Genomic DNA, 24,601 nt, shown 5'->3' with positions numbered 1-24,601 from the left:
ATCTCAGTTTATTATGAACTAATATAGAGTGAAGTGAAAAGAATCAGAACAATTTATTCAAGGACAACACCACTGTATAAAAATACAACATTGAAAGACTTAAGAACCCTGATCAATGTGATGACAAACTTGCCTTCAAGCTATCTATTATCAAACGTGTTATCTACTTTTTGAAAGGTGACACAGAACACTTATACACTTAGTGTACCTGGCCACTGTGTGGATTTATTTTGCTGACCTATCATCATTTGCTAAAAGTTTGTGTTCCTTTCTTTCAGTTTTTAATATATATGTGTGTGAAGGAAGTGGCAGTGTGGGGATGATTAGGAAACAAAGGACCATTTAAACTTTTTATAAATATACTTAAAGGAACAAAATGCAGCACAGAGAAGCAAGGCAGCTTTAAAAGTAACATGGAATCATGTGCCTATTTTGAAAACAAGCAGTTTAAAATGGAAATTCCTGTTTTCATATTACAATCTCATTTGTGTTCTGCTACATATATACAAATGCTTTTTGATTTTTAAAAAATGAGTTTTTAATGAGTTTTTAAAATACAAATTTCAAAGGTGAAAAGACATAAACTTGAGATGAAGCATCATAAACAAAAGAACAGCATGTAGGGCAATTTGGCTGAAATTCAGAAAGTAGAAAGGAGAAGAATGTAAAGTAAGCCTAGAAAGTGAGAATTACAGATCATGAATGACACTAAAAACCAAGAGGAATTTTGTACTTTATAGACACTAAAGGTCCTTGAAGAAAGAATAGGTATAATGTAAATGAAACAAACAAACAAACACAATTGAGGGGGCACAGGGCAAGAGCAGAGCCCAGAAAGCAGAGCAAAAGCAGGTACTTGCCTAAGCTCTCCCAAATTTTCCTCCAAATACCACTAATTTCTCAAAACAAATTGTGAAGCAGCAGCAAACAATTTTCCAATTCAAGACAACTTAGGAGGTCAACAAGAAAGTTCTGTCTCACTGGAATGAGACAGTGCAAGAAAACCCCTGCAAGCCAGCAGACCTGAAAACTTATAGATCCCCAGAAGTAGTTCTATAAATAGCAGCACAAAAAAACTGAAGCTTAGGACAGTACTCCCCTCCATGCAAGGGGCAGAGAGCCCAATTTAATGTGAAGTTCAAAGTAAAGAAATAGGCTGGGAAAATGAGCAAACGATAAAAACAAACAAACAAGAAAAACCTACCACAGAAAGATAGTATGGTGACAGGAAAGATCAATACACAAAGTGAAAAGTTAACAAAGTATAGGCTACTATAATAAAAGCCTCAAATAAAAATGGAAATTGATTATTGTCTTAAAAAGAATTCATAAAGATCATCAGAGGAATTTAAAAAAAAATGAGACAAGAAAAACTAGGGAAAGAAACAAAAGTGACAAGAAAATCATGAAGACAGAATTGACAGTTTGGTAAAAGAGGCACAAAAGAAAACAATACTGAAGAAAACACCTTTAAAAACAGGAAATAGGAGGTACAAAAGCTCACTCAAGAAAATAATTCCTTAAAAATTAAAATTGAGCAATTAAAAGTTAATGAGAAATTAACAAGAAATCAAGCAACAATATAACACAATCAAAAGAATTAAAAAATGAAAAAATATATCTCATTTGGAAAATAAATCTAGGAGAGATAATTTGAGAATTATTGGATTTCCTGAAAGACATATTTTAAAAAAGCCTAGCAATCACCTTTCAAGAAATTATCAAGGAAAACTGTTCTAATATTCTAGAACAAGAGAACAAAATAAAAACTGAAAGAATTCATGGATCACTTCCTGAAAGAAATCCAATAATGAAAACTCCCAGGTTAAATTCCAGAATCCCCAACTCAAGGAAAAAATACTGCAAGTGGCCGGAAAGAAACAATTCAAATAGCACAGGGCCATAGTCAGAACACAAGATTTAGCAGTATCTACGTTAAAAGATCAGAGGGCTTGTAATATGATATTTTGAAGGAAAAGGAAACTACCAAAAATCATCTACCCAGTGAAACTGAGTACAATCTCTCAGGGGAAAAAATGGTTATTTAATTAAATAAAGGACTTTCAAGTATTCCTGATGAAAATATCACAGTTGAATAAAAATTCTGATTTTCAAATATGACTTAAAATAGAATACTACTGTGATACAAGAAATGAGCAATGTTTTTTAGAAAATTTTGACTTATACATATTGATAGAGTGAAGTAAGAACAAGAAGAATGGTATATACAATAATGTGAATATCACAGGAAGATGAACTGTGAATGACAGTTATTCTCAACAATACAGTAATCCAGGATAATTCTTAAGGACTTATGATGAAAAAGGCTATCTACTTCCAGAGTAAGACCTGATGGAGTCTTCGTATGTAGATTAATACATGTTTCTTCTTAAAAAAAAAAAAAAATTTGGGGGGGGAGGAGGTTTGTGTTTTCTTTTATAATGTGATTAATATGGAAATATGCTTAGTACACATTGCATACATGTAACCTAAATCAAACTGCCATTTCAGGAAGGAAATGGGATAGAGAAGAAGGGAGAAATTTTAGAATTCAAAAATTTAAAAGATGAATGTTAAAAACTGTCTTTACAAGTAATTGGAGGGAAAAATATATATAATTTATATATGTAAAAAGAACTAGGGACAGCTCAGTGGCACAGAATACAGGTCCTAGAATCAGGAAAACCTGAGTTCAAATCAAGCCTCAGACACTTAACAAATGCTCTGTGACCTTGGGCAAGTCAAATGACCCTGATTGCCTCCAAAAAATAATAAGTAAAATCTTCTCAATTTGATAGCTTTGAAAAATGAAAAAGTCACAGACTAATTAAGAGGTTGCTGTAATAGTGGAGGTTGATAAGCATTTGAAAAAAGGTTGTAGATACATTTGAGTAAACATAGATGGGAAGATGTGGAGACATAATCAACAGGAACTGTTATAAATATAAACTGTGAGGAATATGAGAAATTTAAACTGTAGGAAGAGTCAAGGCTAACTTCTAGATGACTAACCTGAGTCAATGGAAAGATGGTGGTACATGCAACAGAAACAGGAAAGTTTAGAAGAATTAAGGGTAGAATGAATTCTATTTTATATATATTGAATATGAGATACCTAAGGGATAAATAGTTAAAGATGTTAAATAGCTAGTGATTAAAAAATAAAGATCAAGAAGCAAATTGAAGCTGGATACAGAACATGAATCTTCTGCAGAGAATCATCTTGTGTTTAGTAAACACAAGCAGCCAAAGCAGCTTAAGTCCTTGTCCAGTGGACCTCTGCTGCTCAATCAATGTGTACACAAATTATACCATTCCTAGGCATACATCTCAGAAAGATTAAAGAAAGCACAAAATCTCTAGAACAAATCTTTTTGTGGTATCACAAAAACTGGAAACAAAGAGGCTATCTACCAATTGAGAAACAGTTGAATAATTTGTAGTATATGATGGAATATTATTGTGTTGTAAGAGACAAATATTTAAAAAAAGAAATTAAAAGACTTCTATGAACTGATGCAGAATAAAACAAGAATAATTATAACATTAACATCAGTATGATAAAAGTAATTTTGAAAATTTTTAAATCTGAAGAAAAATGACATTACCAGAACACAAGAACAAGTTAAATAATAACAACACTATAAAAATACTGGCTATTGAAATATAGCTGATGGACTAGAGAGAAATTAACCAAACTGTCTTGGAATTCATGAAATATAAAGTAGGACACGAAACACAGTCTTCAGACTTCATCCTAGTGCTTAGGTGATGTTAGAGAAACTATAAAAAGAATCAATGCCATTTCAGAAAAGGAAAATAAGTTCAAAAGAAATGAGAGCAGCTCAAAAAGAAAATTCTGACAATGGAAACAAATGATTATGAACAAGAAGAAACAGGAATAAAGATACTTATATCATACTTGTGTCATAAGTTCAGATTACAGAAGCATTTTATAAAAGACCAAAACAACAGCAGATAATAAAGGCTAGGTAGAAAAGAAAAGCTTACTTTTTGTAGTGGTTAGAAACTGGAAATTGAATGGATGCCCATCAACTGGAGAATGGCTGAATAAATTGTGGTATATGAATATTATGGAATGTTATTGCTCTGTAAGAAATGACCAGCAGGATGATTTCAGAAAGGCCTGGAGAGACTTATATTAACTGATGCTGAGTGAAAGGTGCAGAACCAGGACATCATTATATATTTCAACAACAATACTATATGATGATCAATTCTGATGGACGTGGCTCTCTTCAACAATAAGATGAACCAAATCAGTTCCAATTGTTCAGTAATGAAGAAAACCAGCTACATCCAACAAAAGAACCAGCTACATCCAACAAAAGAACTATGGAAATGAGAGTGAACCACAACATAGCATTTCCACTCTTTCTGTTATTGTTTGCTTGTATTTTTGTTTTTCTTCTCAAGTTATTTTTACCTTCTTTCTAAATCTGATTTTTCTTGTGCAGCAAGATAACTGTATAAATATGTATACGTATATTGCATTTAACATATACTTTAACATATTTAACATGTATTGGTCTACTTGCCATCTAGAGGAAGGGATGGAGGAAAGGAGGGGAAAAGTTGTAACAGAAGATTTTGAAAGTGTCAATGCTGAAAAATTAGCCATGCATATGTCTTGTGAATTAAAAGGCATAATAAATAAACAAACAAACAAACAAACAAACAAACAAATAAATAAATATTATATATAAAATAAAAAATTTAAATAAAAGAAAAAAAACAAGGCTTACAAAAAGCAAAAGCTGAGAGATGAAGAAAATATAAAAGTTTATGAAAAGGCTATATTTGACAATGAAGCAATATCAAGTTTAAATAACATAACAATAACAATTTCTGCCTCAGTTTCCACCACTATAATGTAATACTTTTAGGGTTGTTGTAAGAATCAAGTGAGCTAAGAGCTATACAAATGTTATTTTCCAATTTCTCTTTTATTTATTGTGAATTCAATCTTTTCATCATTATCATCTAGTGTTTATTAAAATTTAATATGTGACAATAAATGAGAAAGATGAGGTACAGAGAGGTTAAGTGATTGGTCAAAGATTAGAAAGTTAGTAAGTGGCTGTGGCAGGATTTTCCTGATACTAAATTCAGTACCTTTTCTGCCATGCCATTTCTCTTGTTGATTCTCTAATTGTTATGTTTTCATGACAAATCTACTTGTCTTTCTCTTTTGTTTACAAAGCATTTGAGAATTTATATGAAATGGATAGTTATCTATAAAAATACAAAACACTTCTCAGACGAAGAAATTGAAACTATTTATAGACATATGAAAATATGCTCCAAATCATTATTAATCAGAGAAATGCAAATTAAGACAACTCTGAGATACCACTACACACCTGTCAGATTGGCTAGAATGACAGGGAAAGATAATGTGGAATGTTGGAGGGGATGCAGGAAAACAGGGACACTGATACATTGTTGGTGGAATTGTGAACACATCCAGCCATTCTGAAGAGCAATTTGGAACTATGCTCAAAAAGTTATCAAACTGTGCATACCCTTTGATCCAGCAGTGTTTCTACTGGGCTTATACCCCAAAGAGATATTAAAGAAAGGAAAGGGACTTATATGTGCCAAAATGTTTGTGGCAGCCTTGTTTGTAGTGGCTAGAAGCTGGAAAATGAATGGATGCCCATCAATTGGAGAACGGTTGAGTAAATTGTGGTATATGAATGTTATGGAATATTATTGTTCTGTAAGGAATGACCAGCAGGATGAATACAAAGAGGACTGGCGAGACTTACATGAACTGATGCTAAGTGAAATGAGCAGAACCAGGAGATCATTATATACCTCAACAACAATACTGTTTGAGGATGTATTCTGATGGAAGTGGATCTCTTCAATAAAGAGAGCTTTAATTGATCAAAGATGGACAGAAGCAGCTACACCCAAAGAAAGAACACTGGGAAATTAATATAAACTGCTTGCATTTTTCTTTTTCTTCCCGGGTTATTTCTACCTTCTGAATTCAATTCTCTCTGTGCAACAAGAAAACTGTTCGGTTCTGCACACATATATTGTATCTAGGATATATTGTAACCTATTCAACATGTAAAGGACTGCTTGCCATCTGGGGGAGGGGGTGGAGGAAGGGAGGGGAAAAATCGGAACAGAAGTGAATGCAAGGGATAATGCTGTAAAAAATTACCCTGGCATGGGTTCTTTCAATAAAAAGTTATAAAAAAAAATAAAATAAAAATAAAAATACAAAACACTCAAATTAACAAAAGAAACAAATGAGAGGAAAAACTCAAGATAAGATGGTTCAAGCGAATTCCAGCAAACACAAAAACATTTCTATGCTACATATTATGTTATCAAAAATAGAGATGATAATGTTATGTCAAAATCCGAAAAAAAAAAAAAATGTTCCTTACACTTAGATGAAAAAGTAGAAAGAACTAGACAATAGCAAACATTTTAAATGAAATATTAATGAAGAGACTATAGCTAATACCTTAAAAAATTATTCATTGTGATCAAGTGCTACTTATCCCAGAAATACAAGATTTCAATATAAGGAAAACAATTAAGTTTAATTAATGACGGTGGCAACAAAATTAACAAAACTATGAGATCAGATCAATAAAAATTTTCAAAGGTCCTTTGACAAAATACAATGTTCATATGTCTAAAGGGCTATAAAACTGTGCATATACTTTGATGCAGAAATATCACTACTAAATCTGTATTCCTAAGATATTTATTAAAAAAGGATTGGAAGGAGGGGGGAACAATCTATTTGTACAAGAACATTAATAACAGCTCATTTTGTGATGGTACAAAATCGGAAATTAGGGGTGTACCCATCAATAAAGGAATGGCTAAATAAATTGTGGCATACCATTGTAATGACATACTATTGTGCCATAAGAAATGACAGAAAAGCTGATTTCAGAAAAACCTGGAAAGTCTTATATAAACTAATAACGCAACCAGGACACTGTACACAGTAACAGCAATATTGCACAAAGATTATGAACATAGTTATTCTCAGCAATATAATAATTCAAGACAATCACAAAGGACTCATGATGGAAAACGATCCACATCCAGAAAAATAACTGATAGTCTCTGAATGTAGAATGAAACATATTGTTTTTTCACTTCATTTTTTCATGATTTTTTTGGAAGGAGGGTCCCCTATGTTTTCTTTCATAACATGACTAATCGAGAAATGTTTTATTTATCATTATTTATCAAACTGCTTACCATCTCAGGGAAGGGGGAGGTGAGAGAAGGGAGAAAATTTGGAACTTAAATATTTTTTTTTAAATGAATGTTAATAATTATCTTTACATGTTACTGAGGGAACATATTATTTTTTTTTAATTAAAAAAATAAACATTAAAAAAACTTTCAAAAACTCATTTATGCTAAAAATATATTGTGTAATACTAACAGTGTTCTCAAAACCAAAGATCACCAACTAATAATAATAATAAAGACTCCATATTATTCAGCAAAAATTGCTGGGGAAAATGAAAAATAGATTGGTAGAAATTACACCTTGCCATCTCAAATCATATCCCACAATAAACTCTAAATGTATAAATAACTGAGATATAAAAAGTCACATCATAAAAATTTAGGAAAACAAAAGGAGGTCTTTTATAATAACAGAGAAGTTATAAATTTTTTATCAAATGCTATAAAGTGGATGACAGAAGATAAAGAGATAATTTTAATTATACAACACTGTTTTTGCACAAACAAAATCTACTTTAATTAGAGGACAGACAACTAAGAAAAAAATTTCTTCAATAAATTTCTCTGATAAAGAACTGACTTCTAAGATACATAGGGAATTGATACAAAGAGATGAGAACCATCTAACAACCGATTATAAACAGCAAATTTTCAAAACAAGGGCAAGTGATCAACAATTACATGGGGAAAAAAAAGCTTCATATTAAGTATGAGAAATATTGATTAAAACAATCCTTAACTCCAATTCATTCCCATCAGGCAAAGATAGAAAAAAATGAAAACTTTTAGAGGATCTGAAAGAGGCCAGGTTGTTGAAGCACTGGTGATACAGCTGTGAAAGTGTCCAAGCTCATTATAGTGAAGGCCAACCTATAATCCCTACAACTAGGGAGGCTAATAATGAGGGATTGCTTGACCTCAGGAGTTCTAAATTGCAGCACAGTTAAAAATGACTGGAATATGGTGAGCTCCCAGAAGCAGGAGGGCCACTAGGTTATTTTGCCTAAAGAGTGTCGAAAGAGCGTTATGCTGGAGTGCCAACAAGTAATGGGACTGAACCAATGAGTGGCTGATAAAACTTCTAATCAAGGTGAGATATGACAAAGTCAAGCCACTCTGAAAAATAATTTGGACTTAAATAAAAAAACTCACTGAACTACGAATATTTATTCAATCTAGTGATAGGACTATTTCACATGAACTTGGAAATAAATACAAAACAAAGGGAAAGGATCTACATCTGTTCAACATTTTTTGTTGTAGCAATAATAAACATAAAAACTAGACTTGTGAAAGTACTGATAGAAGGAACTCTCAGTTGAGGAAATTTCCTCTACGGATATAAATTTGTAACTGTTTTACAATTTATAGGTTTACACTTATGCCTGGGATACTGAGAGATTAAATAAATTCCTAGACTCACATACAATCCAATTTATGGATATATCCATAAATATCCAAGATTATACTTGAATTCAGGTTTTCCTTAATTTGAATCAAGCTGTGCATCCACTATACCAGGGTGTCTTAACTTTTTTGTTATTCATTCTCCCTACTCCACTTCCTTTGGCAGTCTGGTAAAGCCTATGGACTCCTCAGAATACAAACCAATTATAATGAAATGAAAGTTATCAAATTAACTTTTAAAAAAGTCTATGGACCCAGGTTAAAAACCTAATATTATGCTTTAAAAAAGTAAAAATAAAAACAAAAACAAAAACAGAAACTTACTCAGAACAAGCTGATCCCTTGAAAAGGGGATCTCTCTGTGTACTTGTTCTCTAGCCCACTTAGAATTCATCAGTAACCCTTGGATGATGACACAGAATTACAAATATTTTAATGATAACTTCTCATTGACAGATTTAGGATCGAGCAAGAGGTAGCAAAAGAAATTTGCCCATTAGATACTAAAAGTCCATTTGAATCTATCACTGCTATCTATTAAACTCTAGATTTCATTCTCACTTACCAGTGTAATATCTCTGGAGGCTGCTGCTGCACTCATATGTAAGCTTGGCTGTCTGACTGAACTACTGCAGTCTAGGGCACGAGCAAAAGTACCAACAGATCTGAAAGAGATGAGAAAAAACAAAAACAAAAACAAAAATGTGAATTTTCTGTAAAAGATAAGAGTAACCCAAAAAGATGCTGCACAATTGTCAATACCCATGTCTAGCCTTAACTCATCACTGATACCTTTTCTTCTGGCTACTGCCACCAAGCCTGAATTCATGTCTCTGTTACCTCCTTGTATGCCTCTTAAAAGTGTCTTTTGTTCTCTGGGTGTCAATTTCTTCAACTAATAGATTAAGACTGAATTAAGGGTCATGGAGCCCATGGTTAAGCTTATCAAACATTATTCCCCAAAATGTCCTTACCTTGTAGGAATACTCACAAATTATATTATAGTTCCCCAAACTAAACTTCATCCTTTTGTTCTAAAAGAGTTGATATATTCCCCAAGAATCTAAAATAACTGAATCAGAAAGACCTACTTTATATCAAAAAACACTTACACAAGAAATTAGAATCCCTGGCTTGCCAGCTCAACCACTGACAAGCTGTATGATTTTGTCTAATTTGTTTCATACCATAGGACCTCATGTTACTCTATGTGTAAAGTTATAAACTTTTAAAATCCTTTTCTACTTTGCCATAAATTCTAATTCCTAATATTCTCTTTGTACTGTTTTCCTTATGGGGTTGTTAAAAAGGGCTTTGTAAAATGTATAACATATAAACTATCATAAGACTATGATGAATCAAGTACTTCTGATTAAAAAAAAAGCTGAAAATTAGGACAAGTAGGCTGAATTACCTATTCTCTGAGAACTCATGGAATATGAATGTCTCTCAATCTGTGTTAACATATTAAGAGCCTTCCTATAGAAACAGCTAATGGCAAAATAAAAAATTAAATTTCAAAATGTTCTTTATAGCTCAGGAACACTATTTCCAGAGATGAGAAAACACACTGCTTTTTCAGCAAATTTCAAGTGCCATAAAAATATGCCAAATAAATAAATAGGTGCTTCAATACACAAAAGCATAAAAATTGTTCTGCCAGAATCAGTTGTATGCTATCTAAGTGAAATTTCTCTTTTAGGAAAAAAAGCAAAAAAGTTTGAGGGACATTATATTTGCTAGACAGGATTAAGGATTCTTAGTCAAAATCAAGCATCAATCCCATATGAAAGAAAAAAAGACAACACAGACAAGATAACTTCACTATAAGTAACACATGATAAGGATATTGGAGCCTCACAAAGCAAAGTGCTTTGATCTGAGTAAGATGGTTATCATCAAATCAGAGTAGATGTATATGGGATCAAAGGATCATGAATTTAGAGCTGAAAGATAAAAGATTATTCAGTCAAATGCCTTTATTTTGCAGGTGAGGAAACTTAAGCCTATAGAAGTAAAATAACTTGTCCAAATTCAGAGGCATCAGAATTTGGAAGCAAACCCGAGTCTTTAGACTTTTAAAAACTATAACTTTCTCCAATACAACACACTACCTCTAAAAGATCAGGGCATTTAATGCTATATGCATAAAACTGTAATAAAAGGTAGGAAAGAATTCAACAGATAAAGAGTAGGGACAGAGAGGGAGAGCCAAGATGGTGGAGTAGAATGAAGACATTAACTCTACCCCAAATTTCTCCAAAAAAGAACAGCAAAATCCATCAGAACAAATAATGAAAACTCTCAGGAAAAGTCTGAGCTTTTTTTTTTTTTTTTTTTTTTTTTTTTTTTGGGGGGGGGGGGTTGACTCTCAAGTCAGCAAAAGGGGTCAACTGAAGAGACTTGTTCAACACTGGGATAAGGTCAGGCATAGAGCATCAGAATAAAGGGAAGCTTAAGATCCATACTAAGGCACTACTACATCATGCAGGTACAAGAAAAGGTTTCAATTAAAAAATTTATTGCCTATGACCCAATTCTGAGTCCTAAATCCAACATGAACTGAGGAGACTACTATAGCATAGGAAAGTAGTCAGGTATTATCTCCATTTTCAAAGAGGACCAATTATATTTCAGATGGTGTTCTAACTTGTGTGTGAATTAGATTTAAGTTGGTAAAGTTGCACAAAGTCATTAGCCCCACTATCTATTCTGAGTCTTCAAAGTCCAGTGGCAGGATAAAAATCAAGACAAGTGGCAATGGCCCAAGATACAGTGGATGACTTTGGCATCCTCGATATCTGACAAAATTCCAGGCACTCCAAAGCACCTACTTCAACTGCCTTTATGGCTAATGTAACAAAACTATTCTCATCTGCCCATTCTCTGAGGAAAACTTTTATAAGCTTAGGATAAACATTCCTTAAAGTCATGAACAGGTTTAAGATCTGTCAGTTACCCTCAACCTGCTTTAGACCATTTGCCAAGACTTACAGCTTCTTGGAGCCACAAAGGAGAGTTTGGTGAAGCAGGTAGACACCAAAGATATGTGAGCAGCCCTAAAAAAGGTTCAGCAAGCCCTCTTACTAAAGGGTTTCTATGGGTTAAACACTCCGTATACTCAAAGACATTCAAAGAAGGAGAGGCAGTACACTATGAGAAGATCAAGTTCAGAAACAAATAGTAACATGTGACACAGATGCAAGAAGAACGATCTTATCTCTACCTTTTAACAGCCCGAAATATACAGAAGAAGAATGAGGACAGTGATATCAGTAAAGAGCTTATAGTTTGATTACTTTGAACCAAGAGATCTCCTAGCTGGATGAAAGAGTTGCAGTCTATTATAAAACACAGATCCTGAAACCTGCGGCAAGAACTTCTAAAGTTCAGATTAAAGAGGATAGCAATCAATCTCTGCCCTGGATCAGATCATTTTGGGAACACTGGAAGCTTGCAGGTCCTCAGACTGAGTTATCTGCAATCTAGGAATAACGTAATACTCAATATCTGAAAAAAAAAAAAAAAAGGCAGCAACAGGATCAGACTAGATTTTCCTTTCAGAAGTGTGCAGAGTCCAATGTGACTATCAAGTATAAAATCAGGAAGTAGGGTGATGATTAAATTTAAAAAAAAGAGAGAAAATCCCATAATAAAAAGTTATCATGTTGACAATGATGTTCGAGACACAAAGAAGAGAATGATCCCAAAACATCTACTAAGTCACAGAAAAAAATACAACCTAGCTACAAATTCAAGCTAGCAGAAGATAGATTAGAAACTTGAAATCAACAATGTTTATAATGTACATGAAACAGAAAGATATACATAGAATTAAAATAAAAGATTGAAGCAGAATACATTATGCTTCAGCTAAAGTTAAAAAAAAAGGGGCATGATTAGCAATCAATAGTGAACAAAAAGCAAAACTTTAAAAAAGTTCCAATTAAAAAAGAAACTACATTTTCCAACAAAGTTCTATGGACAATGAATTAAGGCCAATATTAAGATATATACAAAAAATGGAATAGCAATAAAATTTTAAAAGTAAAATGAGTTCTAGAAAACAAAAACAATAACAGTGGAGGATATTGGACCTAAACAAACTGAACCAAAAATTAAACAAAAAAGAAATTAGATATGTGAAGAGAATTTTAGAAAAATACTAATTCCTCTCAGTAATACTGAAAGGAACACATACACACATATAGTTTGGCACCCCAGTACTTATCTTTACTTGGTTCTTTTAGAAGGCTGGACTACTGGTAAAAACAGTAAATGAATTTTTTCCATCTCTAGTCCACAGCCTAACTATTTGCTCCCCATTCAATTACCTAAAGGATTAAGTGGGGCTTCCAGCTGCAGAGAAAAAAGTCAACTCAGCCAAGATGGGCACCTTCCTTTTTGACCAAATTCAATTTTGAGAGGACCAAGACCTCTAAACTCTCCCACATCTCATGCAATTCAAATTTCCTGGAGGGAGAAGGGAGACCTGATGTGAAGGCGGAAGCTGTGGTTCTAAGCCCTCTGCATCCCAAGGTTCTGGCCATAGCCTGGAGCTTGGGGCTTCCAGAAATCCTGGGTCTTCCAGAAATCCTAGGTCTTCCAATGCTGTTGCTTCCATCTGAGTGGCTAAAGCAAATGAGGTTACGTGATTCATTCAGGATAAATGATTTGCCCAGCTAGTATGTCTGAGGTCAGATTTAAATTTAGAACATGAGTCTTCCTAACTCTAGGCTCCATGCTTTAGCCAATGATAACACAAAACTGGACAAATAACCCATTATCAAGTTTGATTTTTAAAAAATAAAACTGGACAGCTAGATGATACAGTAGACAGAGTACTGGCCCTGAAGTCAGGAGGACCTGAGTTCCAATTTGACTTCACACACTTAATGCTTGCTAGCTGTGTGACCCTAGACAAGTTACTTAACCTCAATTGCCTGGCCAAAAAAAAAAAAAATCCAAAACAAAACACACATACACACACACACACACACACACAGAGAATAAAGCCTACAATCATTAAGTATAAAAAAGGTGAATTCACAACCAAATAAAAAGAAAAAAAAAATTTAAACAACTCTTGACAGATTGGCTAAAATGACAGAGGGGATATAGAAAAATTAGAACACTAATTTACTATTGTTGAAATTGTGAAGTGATACAAGCATTTTGGAGAGAAATTTGGAATTATGTCCAAAGAGTTTTAATCTATATATTCCCCCTTACCACTCTTAGGTATGTTTCCCAATATAATCAGGGGAAAAGGAAAAGAACATATCTGTTTTACAATATTTGAAATAACTCTCTTTGTGGTAGCAAAGAATTGGAAATTGAGAAGACACCCATCAGTTAAAGAACGGTTACTGTACCATTATACCAGAAATGATGACCGTGTGTGTTTTAGAAAAACATGAAGAGACTTGCATGAAATAATGGAGATTGTTACAATGACTGACCAAGCTTTTCTAAGAAATTTAAATCAACTACTTGGGACTATCTATTCCGCACCCCCCCCCCAAAAAAAAAACCCGATAAAAGAAAGAATGCATTATATGGTTCTACACATATTTCTGTATCATACGTTGTCTTTCTCTCATGTGAGTTTGGGATGGAGAAAGGTAGACAAATCGAGAATCCAAAGAAATTAAAAATAAAATTAAAAGACATAAAGCAATTATTAAAAGCTATTTTGCCCAATATATGTCAATAAAAATGTCAAACTAAACAAAAAAGTTAGATAGTTACAAAAACAAAAATAACAGAACAGGAAATAGAATATTTAAATAATATCTTGGAAAAAGAAATTGAATAAGCCATAAATTAACTCAAAGAAAAACTCTAGGAGCATCTGGATTTACAAGTGAAACTTTAAGGAACAATTAATTCCAAAATTATATGTTTTGGGGGGAAAAAAATCACGTACATAAAAGATACTATCAAATTTCCTTTTATGATACAAATGTTATTTTAACATTTTATTTTAACAATTAACAAATGTTAATTGGGTTAACATAAACCAAAGAGGGTCAAAACATACAAAACAATAGATATATTTCCTTAATGATAATGATTCAAAAAATTTAAATTATTAGCAAGCAAGTAGCAGCAATAAATCACAAAGATCAATGTGACCAGGCTGAATTTACAACAAAAATGCAAGAGTGATTCAATATTAGGAAAACTATGAGTATAACTGATCATTGATCAAATTACTAACACAAATTTGATTATTTTAATACATAAAGAAAATTTTTCAAAAATCAAACTCATTCCTTTAAAAAAAATGCTAGAAATCATAGGAATAAATTGAGTCTCCTTTTTCCCCCCACAAGGTTTATTAATAGAAGAGGAAAAACAAATAGCCTGATAGTCTGGATTAGAGGAAAAAAAACAGAGGTCTAAAAATCCCACTATTAAAGGTGAAAAAAAGGTGAGTTGGTTGACTAAGACACTATCTTATTTCTACAAAAAGGAAGAAGAGGCTTTTTTGTAAGGGAAAAAGTCCACACCAGGACAGATGGTTTACTGAAGATTTAAAGGGTACCTTTTGAGTCTATCCTCTAGCTCCAGAGAATAAAGGTGTGTTTGCTTTTGAATGGGCAAATTCTTTTACAAAAAGAAAGTAACAATCTTTCCCCAAATCAGGTTTTTATAAACCTTGGATACCAAACCCTTATTAGGAAATTCTGATATGAAGATTTATTTTTTTCTCTCCATCTGACCACTTCCTTTCTTATCCTGTCCTCCTATTATATCACCAGTGTTTATGCTGGAAATAATTTCTTTTGCTTTCCAAGGGACTCTCAAAAGTCTTCCCCACCATTACAATTAGAAAACTGTCAATTTTGTGGCACAGAGAGGTCTTTAAACTCCAACTCTAACAACCACACATTGCTACTAGAAAATTCAGAGTTTCTTCTCTATGGAACTTTGTCAACAAGGTAACGTTTCTGGTTTTTAGGATACCATCCAGGTTTACCACTGCTTTCTTTCCAAGGAGCAAGCATCTTAATTTCATGTGTGTAGGTTTAAACCCACTGCTTCAATTTCTTCTTCCTTTATGTGTCAGGAAGTAATGTGACCAGTTGCCAAGATCTTAGGTTTTTTCTTTTTCATTTTGAGGCAATGGAATTAAGTGACTTGCCTAGAGTCACACAGCTAGGAAGCATTGTGTGTCTGAGGTCACATTTGTAATATTGACTACTGGACCATGCTCTATCCACTGCATCACTTAGCTACCCCAAAGACTTAAGTTTTTTGATGTTTTTCCATTCTCCTCTTTCACCTTCATCAAGAGGCTTCCTTTTCACTTTACTATCATAGTGATAATCATCTGCATATGTGAGATTATTGATCTCTTTTCCAGAAATGTTAATTCTAGGTTTTCATTCATCTATTATGACATTTCACATGATGCAGTCTGCATATAAGATAAATAAGCTGTCAGCATACAGCTTTGTCATACTCCTCTTCCAATCCTAAACCAATCAATCAGTTGTTTCACGTTTGGTTCTAATTGTTGCTTCTTGACCTGCATACAGGTCCCTCAGGAGATAAATAAGATGACTTGACACTCTCACCTCTTTGAAGTTCTGTCACATTTTGCTGTGATCCACAAAGTTAAAGACTTTTTAGCATGGTGAAGGAGAAGTAGATGCTTTCTTGGAACTCTCTTGCTTTTTCTATAAATCCAGTGAATGTTAACAATTTGGTCCCTAGTGTCTCTGACTCTTCAAAAATCAGCCTGTTCCTCTCATCATACTTGGTTCGCATACTGCTGAAGCCTAGCTTGCAGAATTTCAAGCATAAAACCTTGCTGGTGTGAAATGAATGCAATTGTTCAGAAATTTAAACACTCCTTGGTATTGTTCTTCTTTAGGATTGGAACATAAAATGATTTCTTCCTATTTAGCAGCCACTGCTGTGTTTTCCAAATCTGCGGGCATATTGAGTGTAGCACTTTATAACAGAATCAATCACTTCCATTAACCTTATTGCTATCAATTAAGGTTCACTTGATTTCATTCTCAATCCATCTTTAGATCAGCAACCACACTATCATTATTACTGATAGTAAGATCTTTTTTTTTGTACAATTCATTGTTTTTGCCACTTCTTTTTGTTTCTGCTCCTGTTAAATCCTTGCCACTTTTGTCTTTTATCACTTGTATGATAAAAATAAATGTGTTAATTACATCAATTTATTTATATTTATTAACATGCATTTTGATTGTTTATAGACCTTGGATACCAAACCCTTATTAGGGAAATCTGATAGGAAGATTTTTTTTTCCTTCCCACCTGACCATTTCCTTTCTTATCCAAGTGTATTAATGTTGTCTATGTTGAAACTTTTCAGGTACAAGTAATCAAAGCTACTATACCTTTTAAAACTGCCTTTGTCTCTTGTTTGGTTAAGAATACTTCTTTGGAACACAAGGTTTTGCAAGAGTAGATGTTGAAAACCATCTTAGTACATATTTTGAAAATAAAAGGCTATTATTAAAAAGAAGAAGAAGAAAAATATACCTCCTATCCATAGCTATGAGAGAGAGGTGTCCCTGTTGACTTTCTTATGATCTAATATTAAGGTCACATATCTATTTAAAATATATTATGGAGTATATATAGTATAAGATGTTGGTGCAAGCCTAACTTCCTTTCAGAAAGGAAGTTCCCAGCTTTTTAAAAAAATCAAATAGGAACTTTTCCCCCAGATAATTTATATTTTCTACTTCATCAAATACTAGGATATTGAAATCTAGTGTTTCTGAATCTGCCTTGTTTAGACAATTCCAATATAATATCAGAGTTTTGATAACTGCTGCTTACAATATAGTTTGAGGTCTAGAAGTACTATTTTCCCTTCATCCTTAGTATTTTAAATCTTTTTTTCCAAATGAATTTTATTTTTATCAATCTCTCTCATGTATTCCCCCTTGGTAATCTGACCGCTATAGCATTAAAGGTAAAAACTAATTTTTGGCAGTATTGTCATTTTTACTATATTGGTATGGCCTAGTTCTGAATACCAAATATTTTTCCAGTTACTTGGCTGTTGCACATACATACATACATACATACGTACACACACATACAGATATACATTTTGCAACTGAATCCATGAGTCTTTTGTGTGCTTTGAGAGGTTCATATCTAGATTTTTTTATGCAGTTTATAATTACTTAGAATGGGAATGCCTTTCTACTATATCTATGTACTATTGTACAGTAGCACAACAAATTATAAAGATTTGTCATTATTTTTGAGGGTTTTGTAGTCTGCAAATTCATTGGTACTACTGTTTTGATGAGAATATTGATTACCTGAGGTTTTTCAAGTTTTCATTTTGTCATCAGCAAACACGGTTTCATCTCCTCTTTACACATCTTCAGAACTTTAATTTTTTCTTGTCCTACTGCTATTGTTTGTATTTCCAGAAGTCTATCAAATAACAATGCGAGTAGGTATCCTTACTTCACTCCTGTACTTACATGAAAATGTTCTAGTGTATTTCCATTGCACATTTACTTTGGATTTTGGAGAAATGTCTTATATTGTAAAAGTCCTTCTATATTTTGTAAGATTTTTTAGCATAAATGTGTTATATTTTGTCAAAGGCTTTTTCTGCATCAATTATGATGATCTTATTGTTTAGAATGTTTATTTTTTATATGACTGTGTTGGTTTTTTTTTAATGATGAGTAATTTCCACTTGGTCATAATGAATGATTTCTTGGATAAAATCACTATAATCTGTTTGAAAGAATTAATTTTTTTTTAACTTAATAGTCATGCATAATATCAATACTGGGTCATATTTTTCTTTTCACTGTTTCATTTGCCCCTGGTTCAGGCATTAGGACTATATATGTTTCATTAAAGAATTCTTATAGACTGATTTTTTAATATTTGAAAATAATGTGTGGTGTAGGTACAAAACTTCTCCTGGGAATCCATCCAATCCAATATTTTTCTTTCCTCCATTCCTTCAGTTTTATCTTGCCTTTGTTTGTAAAGGATTTTATTTTCTTATCCAATCTGTCATTCGTTTTTATTTTGTTGGAATATTTAATCCATTCCTACATAAAATTGTGTAAAATGCATATTTTCTACTCTCTCAAGTTCAGGGGGTATTCCCCTTTACCTTCTCTTCTATTTTTAAACAGAATATTATGTTCTTACACTAACTTTTTTCCCCCTGTTCCCACCAACTTTTTTCCCTTATTACTACTGATCCCCTTCTTATTTACTATCCTCCTTCTTTACTCCTTTTAATTCTTCTTTAATTACTTCTATTAATTCCTCTTTCTTGCTTTATCTAGTTATAGATCTCTTCCCCCTCTTTTTCGCAGTCAAGTACACTCTCATCCCTTAGTTTTTATTTTAAATTTCTTACTTTATACCTCTTTCCAAAAGATTTCTAACTCTCGTGATCCATTTTCTCTTTCTTTCTCTTATATATGACCCCTAAAATCATTTGTTCCCTCTCTCTCTTTTTGTATTTTTCATACAGAACATTCAAGGTATCCATTGTAAAGCTGTTTCTTATGATAAGCATCTTTCATCACTTTCCATTTCCACTAGTACCCCATTCTCAGAACAATGGCAATTACTATGAATTAGAGGGGAAACAGTCCCCCCATTGGGTCTCTTCCCCAATAATCTATTCCTAGCTTGCTGACTTCCTTCCCCACCCCCTCCATTTACCTGTAAATCTCTTCGTGCATAATTCTCTCACTCCTGATACCAAGCTGCACCCAATAAAGACAAGTAGAATTTACAGGCAACAAATTCTCCAGGCCTTACTCAATGTAAGGTCCTCAACCTTCATCTCTGACCTTTACATATATATACCCCTCCCACCTCCAAAGTAAAGCCTCCTTCCTTACCCTGTCCTTTTTAATCTCTGCCCCTGAAATATCTCTTTTCTTTCTGCAACCAAGACCACTTTCTTCTTACAGATAATCCTTGATTTGACAGAATAATACTGATTCTTTTACTATTTCAGTGGTCCCCTTCCTACCTTTCACATACCTTTCTCCTCCCATGCTGTAATGCACTTTTTTTTTTTGATTATATCAATTTTTTTTTAAATTTTATTTTATTTAATAATAACTTTGTATTGACAGAATCCATGCCAGGGTAATTTTTTTTACAACATTATCCCTTGCACTCGCTTATGTTCTGATTTTTCCCCTCCCTCCCTCCACCCCCCCCCCCAGATGGCAAGCAGTCCTATATATGTTAAATATGCTGCAGTATATCCTAGATACAATACATATTTGCAGAACCGAACAGTTCTCCTGTTGCACAGGGAGAATTGGATTCAGAAGGTAAAAATAACTCGGGAAGAAAATCAAAAATGCAAATAGTTCACATTCGTTTCCCAGTGTTCCTTCTTTGGGTGTAGCTGTTTCTGTCCATCATTTATCCATTGAAACTCAGGTCTCTTTGTCATAGAAATCAACTTCCATCAGAATACATCCTCATACAATATCGTTGTCGAAGTGTATAATGTTCTCCTGGTTCTGCTCATCTCACTCAGCATCAGTCCATGTAGGTCTCTCCAAGCCTCTCTGTATTCATCCTGCTGGTCATTCCTTACAGAGCAATAATATTCCATAACATTCATATACCACAATTTACCCAGCCATTCTCCAATTGATGGGCATCCATTCATGTAATGCACTTCTAAAAAGGAAACATTCCCCTATAGGCAGTGTCACCAGGTTCCACAGATGATAATCTCTGTCTCTCTCTTCACTGTTACTTCTGCAGTTTCTACCTTTACAATTATTTTCTGATTTATCTTTAGAAAAAACTTCTTACCTGGTCTTTTGGCTGTCCTCTGTCACTATTTGCATTTATTCACTCCTACATTTTTGTTGTTTGGAGTATTCAAAAAGCAAATAATCTCTTCATTTCCTTCTTTCTAAAAAACGTCCAAATTATTCATTATTAGTGAATATTCATCCTTTGTCCTATTAAAACTAAGATTTTTTTAGGACAGGTCACTTTGGGTCATATCTGTAGTTACAGTGCTCTTTGGAATACATTTTTCCATTCCTTATTTCCTTTTCTAATAGGTATAAAATACTATTATATTATTCAAATATTCTTTGCTTTTTATTAGGTGCTTCTTTAGACAGCTTGTAGAACTTGTTTCTTAATTGAATTGTTAATTTAACCATTATATTTTTTGGCGTTTGTAACTTGGATTGTTTTCTTTTTAATGGAGATCATATGTGAATTCTTTTAATTGGGATTTAATTTTCTATGTTCAAAAGGTCTGGACAGTTCTTTTATTATTTTCTTCAATGTGATATCAAGATTTTTCTGTCCTATCATATTCTTCTATGAGATTTATGATCCTTAGATTGTCTCTATGCATCTTGGCTTCGAGATTCCATGTTTTTCTCGCAAAGTAAGCATATTTTCAATTAATGTTTTTGTTCTTTGCTTCTCTTCTTTCTGTTTTTCACTTCTGTGTATTTGAATTTCTTATCTACTACTCTTCTGATGCTTTGATGAGGCTTGCTGCAGCAAATTCAAAATTTTCTATAATTCTCATTTGTTTTTTAAACTCCTCAAGAACAATTTGTTTTAATTCCATGTTGTCAAATTCCACAGAGTCCTCCATCTTATCATATATAGATCATTTTGATGTAATGTGATTTTGTGGTCCCCTGACCTTGGTGAGGCTTCTGTTCTAATGGGTCAGTGGTCCTGGGTCTTATGGCCTTAGAATCTGCCTCAAGAAACTCTCACAGATCAAACTCTTGAGACAAGTGAGACTCCGATTCATTGCTGACTGGTAATCTTGTCAGTAATAATGTGATCAACCAAAAACAACTCCTTCTGGAGATCACTCCTGTTACCTGTGAAACCTGCCAGTAGCTGCTGGGGATGTAACTCTGATCTACAGAATAGATCCCTTCATGTGACAAGAAGATAATGATACAAGGAGACTGAGAGTCAGCAGTTGCATTCTCTGACCTCTCTCTCCTCTTCCCTCTTGCCTCCAATTTATTTCATTCCCAATTCACAAGCAACATCTATGTCAATAAAGGCTGATTTGCAATTCCTTCGAGTGTGTTATACTTCACAGCTGTAGGGGCTTTCCAGAGAACTGACCCACCCCTTCACACTTCGAGATAGTCTTTAACACACTCCTTCCTACTATTGAGCCATAGAATTAGCATATCTATGATTGAAAGCAGTATAAGTGTCATCTCCTTGCTTCAGTTTCTTTACTGAATTACCTTACAATTCAGTCCACTTTGTAGTACCATTATTACTTTCAATAAAACTTTGCCCTTGACTAGGAGATAGGAGATTCAAACCTGCAAATTCTTTTGAGACACCTTGCGACAATAGCCAGGGACCCCAAACTTTTGGGGCTTCGCCTTCCCAACCCCAACATTTGGTGGCCTGGTACAGGGAGAGTCTGACCTCCCCTGGCTTGATTCCCTCCTCATCAAGGTAAGCCTCTCATTTTCTTCTCCCACAATTCTATAGCAGGGCCCCTCAAGCCACTAAGAGAAGGCTTGTCTAGTTGGTGGTGAGCTCCACGCTCAGCAGATTTTCTTGGACTGGGGATGTCCAGATTGGGAAATTCTTGCAAATTAGCCAAGATCAATATAGCCCAAGTCTCTCTGTTTGCTAACTCTTCTCATTTCAAAACTGAAGGGAAATTCAAATTCTGCCTCACCTGCAGAAATAGGGGAAGCAAAACAACGGGGATCTTCACACATTCTTGCCCAAACACCTCCTCAACCAGTTTTGGGGGGGAGGGGAAGAATCAGGCTCCATGATCAACATTCCCTGAGCCCTGGCACTAGTCATCCCAGCTTTCAGCAGGTTCTGTCCAGGAACTGCCTGAAAAGAATTTGGGTAGCCCTGATAGTACCCAGAAAGCCAGTCAGACTATGCATTTGGTAAGACCACCATTCTGTCCCAATTATGGATATATATTAGCTATGAAATTTATGGCAAATTATTTTACCTCTGCCCAGTTTTTTTTTAAGCTTTTTATTTACAAAATATATGCATGGGTAATTTTTCATCACTGATCCTTGGCGAAACCTTCTGTTCCAACTTTCCTCCTCCTTCTCCCCACCCCCTCCCCCAGATGGCAGGCAGTCCAATACATGTTAAATATGTTATAGTATATGTTAAATACAATATATGTATACATATTTATACAGCTGTCTTGCTGCACAAGAAAAATCAGATTTAGAAAGAATGTAAAAATAACCTGAGAAGGAAAATAAAAATGCAAGCAAACAATAAGAGAAAACGTGGAAATGCTATGTTGTGGTCCACACTCATTTCCCATACTTCTTTTGCTGGATGTAGCTGGTTCTTTTCATTACTTAACAATTGGAACTGATTTGGATCATCTCACTATTGAAGAGAGCCACTTTCATCAGATTTGATCATCATATAGTATCTGCCCAGTTTTCTAAGTTGTCAAGAGAAACACTAGATGGTGTTGTGAAGTGCTTAGCATAAAACATGCTACATGAATGCTAATTACCTTATTGGATATAATTGCTTCATATCTGATAACTTTATGGGTTTTTTAAAAATATGATTTTTAAGCAATTTTAAACGAAAGCCCACTAAAGGGATCTATTTGCACTGAGAGTGCTAACAGAATAATTTTGAAACGTTTAGAAAAACAGAAAAGCAGTTTGCCACTACTTTAAAACTCTAGTTATCTAGAGTCAAATTTCTAAGGGCTTTGTCGGTAAAAACACCTTTACCTGGCTCACAAAAGAGAAATGATTTGTACAAATTTGGAAAATAACCAAATTGCAATTCAGTTTGTCTAGGCTCATTAACTAAAGTTAAGTCAATTTTAAAATCTGTTCTATCTCAATTTTAAGAATTGTCTTGTTTTCTCCTTAAAACAAAAGGGAAACAATTTGGCTATTACTTAGCAAAGTTTTAAAACTGTTAACTAAGTTACTTAAGAGTTATTGTCATCATGTTAAGTTTTATCAGTTTATCTACAAGTATGAGGTGTGAACTCCTTTCCCCCTTCACAGAGTGGGAGGAGGGATCAAATAGCACAGCCCACAAAAGAACTAAAAATAACTGAGATGGGCAATTTATCAAGCTCAGCCCCTTCCATGGAGTCTCTCTCAAACTCTCCTCAATTTGTAAGCTTGCCAGTTTTTTTGAAACCAACAGGGTAAGCATCAATCAGTCCTGAAAAATAAGCCTGTTTAGGATTCATGATTTCTAAACAAGGAAAAATAAGGGGTTTGGCTAGGCTTACCTTCACTCCATCACAATAACTGAACCAAGGATGTGGCAGATATACAGGGGGTGCGGGGGAACTTCATTTTCTGTCTTACTCCAGTACTCTGGTCTCACTTGCTCTTCCCCCCATAGAGTAATGGGGATTGAAGGGAAACTTAAGAATTGTTTTGAGACATTCCCTCGGCCCAGCCAGTTTGGTGGACTGTTATTTTAAACATTCTTTTCCTATTATTCTCTCCTGAACTGCTCCCTTGTTGGGGTGTGATTAAATGGTGAAGTTGAGGATCCAATTTTCCCTTTTCAGACCTCCAGGTGAACTTTTTGTGTTTTTCTCAAAGCCCTCCCATGTTCCCTCTGAAATCTGGGAAGGAGTAAATTCCTCTGTCCAGAAAAAAGGAATCCTTGGGCAAGACCCTCATGCCATTCCAGCCTTAGTGGACCTATGGAATCCCAGTGTTTTCCCTCATAGATGCCCAATAGAGTCTGAGTCTAGGGAGGGATAACAATCCCCGATTGAGACTGAGAAATTTCTTAAGCACAAACTTTTAGTTCCCTGTGAATCTCCCTGCAGCTATCCTTACTTAGATCTCAGGGGATACAATGATTTTCCCACTCTAGATCTTAAAGATGCTTTTTTTTTGTATACCATTACATA

General features: G+C 34.0%; 1 protein-coding gene across 6 annotated transcripts in view; it reads right to left on the bottom strand.

Annotated features, from left to right (window-relative positions):
• The window catches only part of MTA1 (metastasis associated 1), a 255,336-nt gene that overhangs the window by 65,012 nt on the left and 165,723 nt on the right, over nucleotides 1-24,601 (bottom strand). For all 6 annotated transcript variants that reach the window (XR_007950699.1, XM_051977993.1, XM_051977995.1 and 3 more), the window contains one exon: nucleotides 9,233-9,332. Coding sequence is in view for 5 of the 6 variants with exons in the window: in XM_051977993.1 (XP_051833953.1) it covers nucleotides 9,233-9,332 (100 nt within the window). In the remaining variant the exon portion in view is untranslated. The remainder of the gene's footprint in view (nucleotides 1-9,232; nucleotides 9,333-24,601) is intronic.

The sequence above is a fragment of the Antechinus flavipes genome, chromosome 2 (assembly GCF_016432865.1).
Source record: "Antechinus flavipes isolate AdamAnt ecotype Samford, QLD, Australia chromosome 2, AdamAnt_v2, whole genome shotgun sequence".
Classification (NCBI taxonomy): domain Eukaryota; kingdom Metazoa; phylum Chordata; class Mammalia; order Dasyuromorphia; family Dasyuridae; genus Antechinus; species Antechinus flavipes.
This window is presented reverse-complemented; position numbering and strand designations above follow the sequence as displayed.